Source organism: Nelusetta ayraudi, unplaced genomic scaffold (genome assembly GCF_046127955.1).
Source record: "Nelusetta ayraudi isolate G7.1 ecotype Tasmania unplaced genomic scaffold, CSIRO-AGI_Nayr_v1 ptg000079l, whole genome shotgun sequence".
Classification (NCBI taxonomy): Eukaryota; Metazoa; Chordata; class Actinopteri; order Tetraodontiformes; family Monacanthidae; genus Nelusetta; species Nelusetta ayraudi.
In genome coordinates, this window is record NW_027466129.1 from 1,025,001 (window position 1) to 1,031,500 (window position 6,500).

At 49.5% G+C, this 6,500-nt stretch overlaps 1 protein-coding gene across 2 annotated transcripts; it reads left to right on the forward strand.

The window, feature by feature from the left end:
* Positions 1–2,210: 2,210 nt before the first annotated feature.
* On the forward strand, positions 2,211–5,354 carry dlx6a (distal-less homeobox 6a). Of its 2 annotated transcripts, none has more exons than XM_076044369.1 (3): positions 2,211–2,891; positions 3,845–4,033; positions 4,453–5,354. In XM_076044369.1, the coding sequence occupies exons 1-3, from the start codon at positions 2,279–2,281 to the stop codon at positions 4,713–4,715; spliced, it is 1,065 nt and encodes a 354-aa protein (XP_075900484.1). In that variant the 5' UTR covers positions 2,211–2,278; the 3' UTR covers positions 4,716–5,354. The 2 variants fall into 2 exon arrangements, with proteins under 2 accessions (XP_075900484.1, XP_075900485.1); XM_076044370.1 differs by having other exon boundaries at positions 2,213–2,891; positions 3,840–4,033.
* Positions 5,355–6,500: the final 1,146 nt, after the last annotated feature.

The window sequence follows — 6,500 nt, forward strand, 5'->3', positions numbered from 1 at the left end:
AGAGGAGAGAAGAGGGAAAAAAAAACACACGCGCACACCACACACACATACACACACACACACACACACACACACACACACACACGCCACAAAGTAAATAACAAGCCGACGATAATAGCAAGGTAGCAAGTTTCTGGTGGCGGGGAGAGAAAAAGAGGAGAGAAAATTGAAACTAAACGCCGCGTTTAGGGCCGCGAGCATTTTTGATAAGAGGATAATTGAGGCGACACTGGCGTATAATTAGGGAGGGAGGGGGGAGGCATGGGAGAGGGGGGCATAATTTATGCTATATCCACTTTTATTCCGACCCTCCCCAAAATAAAACCTTTCCACAATCATTAGCGGCGAATTGTCCTTAATTTTATAGCTGCAATTTGGTTAAAGTGTGTCCACTGTTCCAGTGGGTTGCCAGGTTTTTTGGTGATTGCAATACTTTATTTGTTCATTTATGAATTTATTTTGGTGGTGGTGGTGGTGGATAAAATATTATTTGAATTGTTTTTTTAAATTATCATTATTATTCCTTTTTTGATTTACTTTTTAAAGGAATATTCTCAGCTAATATTGCAGCTACGGTGTAATTGACACATATCTCGCAGCCTATCAGGCCTCAGATTACAGCGGCGGATAAAAGACACTGTCAGTGTATCCCGGTATCCACCCTTCCATGTGCAAAATAACCTATTGTACCAAAGGCATATTGTTATTTGACGTGTGACGTACGCTGTGTTTTGTGTGTGTGTGTGTTTTGTTTTTTTTTCTTGGGTGGGGGGGCTGTATCTGCACGTCCTTAATCATATGGTCAGTAGCCCCCCGGGAGAAACGGGTGGTCATGATATGTGTTTGAGGAGGTAGGGAGGGGGGTGATGATGGGAGCTGATTGGCTGGAATAATTTTTTTTTTTTTTTTTTTTTAATAAAAATAAAATCAAAGATTTGGAAAGTTATGAGTGAAAATGATTAAAAGTGTGTTTAAAGGTGGAGGCTGCAGGCCTGGTTCTAATTGTTTCTTCTTTTTTTTTAAATAAATAAATAAAAAAAACAGAAAAAAGGGCAGTTCCACCTGTTTCAGGAGTTTTCTTTACATAAAGCAGATCATCCCCAGGGTGGTGTAACGCCATAATTATTGCTTAGCAAAAAAATCCCATGGGGATGAATGTGGACTGGACGGGTGAAGATCATCACATGGGGGGGATAAGAGTTGTTTCTAATTCAGAATTAATGGAGATTCGTGGTCAAATTATACTTTTTTTTATATATAATTGAATTTGAGAAATCCAAAAATCCAATTCCTCACCATAGCATTTGGCTTTGTTGTGTTTTATATTTGGCTGCAGAGAGGAGATACAGGAGGCTGTGAGGGTTTTACATACATATATATACATATATATACACACACACACACACACACACACAAAGGAAATAAAGAGAAATTCACGCACTGCTGCCTCAGCAGCGCAAACAAAGTGCGCACTGTGCGTTGAGCATCGTGCAGCATTTAAAGGGGGCTTATTGGATAAAAAGGGACTGGGGGGCGGGAGAAGAGGGGGGGGGGTTCAGAGAGAGAGAGGGGGCGAACGAGTGGGGTAAGAAAGAAAAATAAAATAAATAAAATAAAATAAATCGACGGTGTGATTCTTCAAGAGCTTCTCCTCTTTTTTTCCCTGAACCTTCTCTGTTGCAAACGACGCGGCGTCTTTCCCCACCACATATCACCCCCCCACCACCACCACCCCTCTCGGGCGCGTGCACGCGGCTGCGGTGAGCAAGAGCTGGTAAGGTGGGTTAACTCCAGAGGCTTCGAGGCTCCTCCGTGCGTGTGACAGCCGCCGCCGCCGCCGCTGCCGCCGCCGCGAGCCGTGATGACGTCGCGGCCCCACGGTGACCAATCGGGAGCCGCTGCCCCTTCGGAGACGAACCATTTTTACTTGTAGCGTCTGCGCGAAGTCCGGAGGAGGCAGCGGCAACGATTTTTTTTTAACACAATTCACCTTGGCTGGGAGGGGAAAGAAAATCTATCCACCTTTCTTTTGTGCTTTTTTTTTTTAAGTCTACTTTCTCTCTTTTTTTTACTCCCTCGGTGTTTTTTTTTTTTGGGGGGGGGGTGGCTAAGTATATCCGCGTCGAGGGAGGAAGGATAAGCCCAGGAAAAGGTGGTGGTGGTGGTGGTGGTGGGGGAGCTCGAGGATATAATTTTTTGACGGGGGACAAAGAAGAAAAGAAGAAGAAGGAGAAGAAGAAGAAGCAAAACCCGCGTGTTAATATCGGTTTCTGTGTGTATGCATAGTGGTGGGGGAGGTTGTATAGTGGGAAAGAGAGAGAGAGCGAGAGAGTGGGGGGTGGTGGTGGTGGTGGTGGTGGTGGTGGTGGTGGAGGGGGAGAGACGGCCGCTCTGGATCTTGGGAGAGAGAGAGGGGGTGAGAGCTCTCGAGGCAGAAAATTCGATGATGACCATGAGCGCGATGGCTGACGGCGGTGTGGAGGCGCAGGACTCGTCCAAGTCCGCCTTCATGGAGTTTGGGCAGCAGTCGCAGCACGCACAGCAGAGCCCCCCGCCCGTGGCCGGCGGACACTACCCGCTGCACTGCCTCCACTCGGCCGCCGGCACCACCACGCACCCGCACCACCACCACCCGCACAACCAGCACCAGCACCACCACCACCAGCACCACCAGCAGCACCAGGACGGCTCGCCGTACAGCAGCAGCACCACCACCACCTCCGCCGCCGCAGCAGCCGCCGCCGCGGCCGCAGCAGCCGCGGCCGCAGCCGCCGCCGCCAACACCTACAACCGCCCGCTGCCCTACCCGTACGTCAGCCACCCGCACCACAGCCCCTACCTGCCGGCCTACCACAACGGCGCGGGAGGACAGACGAGGTTAGACGGCGCAGGTAAGATTCCCTTCACGCCGCCAGAACCACGTTCGTCGCCGGGTGCCCGGGTCTCTGGGTTCCCTGGGTCTCTCTTCCCGGCTCGGGCGATCTTCATCTCTGAAGCCTTGCAAGCGAGATTCAAGGCGCAGAGAAAAGCCGTGCGTAAAAAAACGGACCCTGGATAATTCCTGGTGCAGTCCTTCAGTTTGGTTTTTTGTTTGCCGTCCCGGTCATCTCCCTCCAAGCAGCACCAGAACCAGCAGCAGCAGCAGCAGCAACAGCAGCAGCAGCAGCAGCAGCACACCCCTCCTTCCTTCCCTCCCACCCTCCTTCCTTTCCCACAAAAACCTCGCTTTTTAATGCTGTGTGATCACCATCATCTTCGTCATCGTCGCCGCCGCCGAAGGGCGACCAACAGCAAGTCTACTCGTGGAAAATTAGGCGCCTCTGAATGTTGTAATTAGCATTTAATTGACGTGTCATTACCAGCAATATCCTAAATATGACAAACGCGTGAAGGACTGCGGCTGCGGCTGCTGCTGCCGCCGCACGTCATAGAATATCAACGACCACCAAGCTGAAATTCAGCATTTGTCTCCGAATTCCCCCCTTTTCCTCATTTTTTATTTCTAAATTTCTTGATTGTTATTCTTATTACTCTTACTATTATTATTATTATTATTATTATTATTATTATTATTATTAATAATAATAATAATAATAATAATAATAATAATAATAATTATTATTATTATTATTATTATTATTATTATTATTAATAATAATAATAATAATAATAATTATTATTATTATTATTATTATTATTATTATTAATAATAATAATAATAATAATACATTTTATTTTTTATTTTTTTATTTTTTTTTATTTAACTTCTTTACTTTTGTTGACGAGGACGCGCCGGGTGGCCGAACGACAATAATGACCGTCGTCTGTGTTTGTTGCAGAGCAGCAGAAGACGACAGTGATCGAGAACGGCGAGATTCGCTTCAACGGGAAGGGCAAGAAGATCCGCAAGCCGCGCACCATCTACTCCAGCCTGCAGCTGCAGGCGCTCAACCACCGCTTCCAGCAGACACAGTACCTCGCCCTGCCGGAGCGCGCCGAGCTGGCCGCCTCGCTGGGACTCACGCAGACGCAGGTACGAGGAGGAGGAGGACGAGGAGTCGGAATGGCGGAGGCCTTGGTGGTTTTATTAGCACCGCGGCTTGCATGCAATTGTTTAAAAAAAAGGGTGGGGAAAGGAAAAAAAATAGGGGGAAAAAAAGGTGGAAAAGGTGGCTCATTATCTTGGGGTGGGGAGTGGTGGGGGGCACAACAGGGTGAGGGTGGGTAGGTGGTGGGGGAGTCAGGGTGGTGGTGGTGGTGGTGGTGGTGGGGGGGGTAATTTCCTTCCAATTCTCCGCAATATGTCCAAATTTATTGTGCGTAAAATTACCCAGCGGCACATCCTGCAAAACCTCAAAACCTCCCCCCCACACCCCCTCCTTTTCTCCTCCCTTGTGGTACACCCAACCACCCCACCCCCTTTCCTCACCCTTCCCTCCACGGCTGCTGCAGGTGAAGATCTGGTTCCAGAACAAGAGGTCAAAGTTCAAGAAGCTGCTGAAGCAGGGCGGCAACCCGCTGGAGAGCGAGCCGCTGCCGGGCTCCATGTCGCTGTCGCCCCGCTCGCCCACCATGCCGCCCATCTGGGACGTCTCGGCCTCGGCCAAGGGGGTGAACATGGCGGCCAACAGCTACATGCCGGGCTACTCCCACTGGTACTCGTCCCCGCACCAGGACTCCATGCAGAGATAGACTGGCCGCGGCTCGGAGGTTGAGGAGGGACCGGGGGGGGTTTGGAGGGGTCCGGGCCACCCAGCAACCCCCAGTACCTCCCCACCCCACCCACCCTACACCCTCCGTCTTTCCTGCTGTGCAGTTTCCACGTAGCCACAGACTAGATTTTTTTTGGGGGGAGGGAGATGCAGATGCTGAGAGACTCTCTGATCTCCTGCAGTTCTTCTTCGTCTCCTCCGGAGGATAAAAACAACCAGGGCAGCTGAACTGAACTGAACTGAACTGAACTGAACTGAATGGAACTGACCTGACCTGAACTGAACCGAACTGAACCGAACCTCAGCGCGTGTCCGGGGCTGCAGGGACGCGGGGATTCAAACCATTTCTGGCCGGCCGCGTGTTCAGCGGCTCCCACTCACCCACCCACCCCACCCACCCACTCATCGGCCGCCCCCCTTCCCCCCTCACCCACTCACCCCAACCCGGCATATTTATTATGCTTTCATCCGTGTCAGCATACCAAATATTATCAGTGACATTTCGGGGACAGAACGCCGGCCACAACCTGGAGCCACGCTGGGACTCCCGGCTGCGTTTCCATTTCCTTCTCTTTCCGTTGCTCCACCACATCCACCACCACCACCTCCACCTCCTCCCACCACCACCACCTCCTGCCGCCACCACCACCACCATCATGCAAAACCAAGCAAACATTTCTGTCTGTAAATATAATCTGCAATGTTCGTTGTACATACACTTTTTATGTTTTGTCAGATTGAGTAAAAGCGTGAAACTCAGAAAACAGCTTCCTCACTGTTTGGCTGATCGTTACTATTATTATTATCGTTGTTGTTATTATTTTAAAGAAAATAATGAAACAAAACACGAGGCCCTTTTTTGCACCATATTGGAGCAACATCACGCCACCAGAAAAGGCCTCATTTCCCACCACCCGCGGAGCGCGTAAACTCATCACAAACACGCGCAGACAAAAAAAAAATGCTCATGTGAGAAGACCAAGTTAATGACGGTGCTAAACGCCCCCCCACCCCTCCCCACCCCAAAAAAAATAAAAGCCCCTCTATTCATTTGAGTAAACATTTAAGAAATGGCCCCCGAAAGGCGCCCCGCGGCTGATGAATATAGATTCATGAAGAAGAAAAAAAACGCACTCGAGAACCGGAGGAAATTAACTTACCCTGCCCTGCCGCCGCCGTCTGCATTCACCTCCTGAGACATTTGCTCCAGGTCCAGCTCGCCTCGTCGCACCCCCCCCCCCCACACACACACACACACACACCCCACACACCCCCACAACCCCCAAATTATTGCACGTATTGACAAAATGTTTTCTCGCCTCTCTCCGTCCTAATGCGGGGCCGCTAAATGCCAAGCGCGGCGGGATCGATGCGTGAACAAAGCAGCCAGCTGCAGCCGTGTTCAATATGAAGGAGATATTTGGGACAATTTGTGGGTTTTTATCCAAGTGAAGCTTTTTTTTTCTCTCTCTCTCTCTCTCCTCTCTGCTCCCACCCACCCCCCACCCCCCTTCCATTCTCATAAATGCAGGCATAATTAGGGTAATTTTTGATGTAGCCCGCTGATTACAGCGTTTTTACCGTCAAAGATAATTACCTGTAATTTTCCACCACTTTTAATACTAAAAGGCATCTTTATTTGGATTTGAGGTAGCACAGATGGAACAAAAGAGGAAGGGGGGAGAGAGAGAAAAATTATTCCCTTATTCATATACAAATTGCCGAGAGGATTGAGCGCGCGGGATATTATCTGAAATTACGCCGCTGAAAAGCTTCCATGCAGCAGCT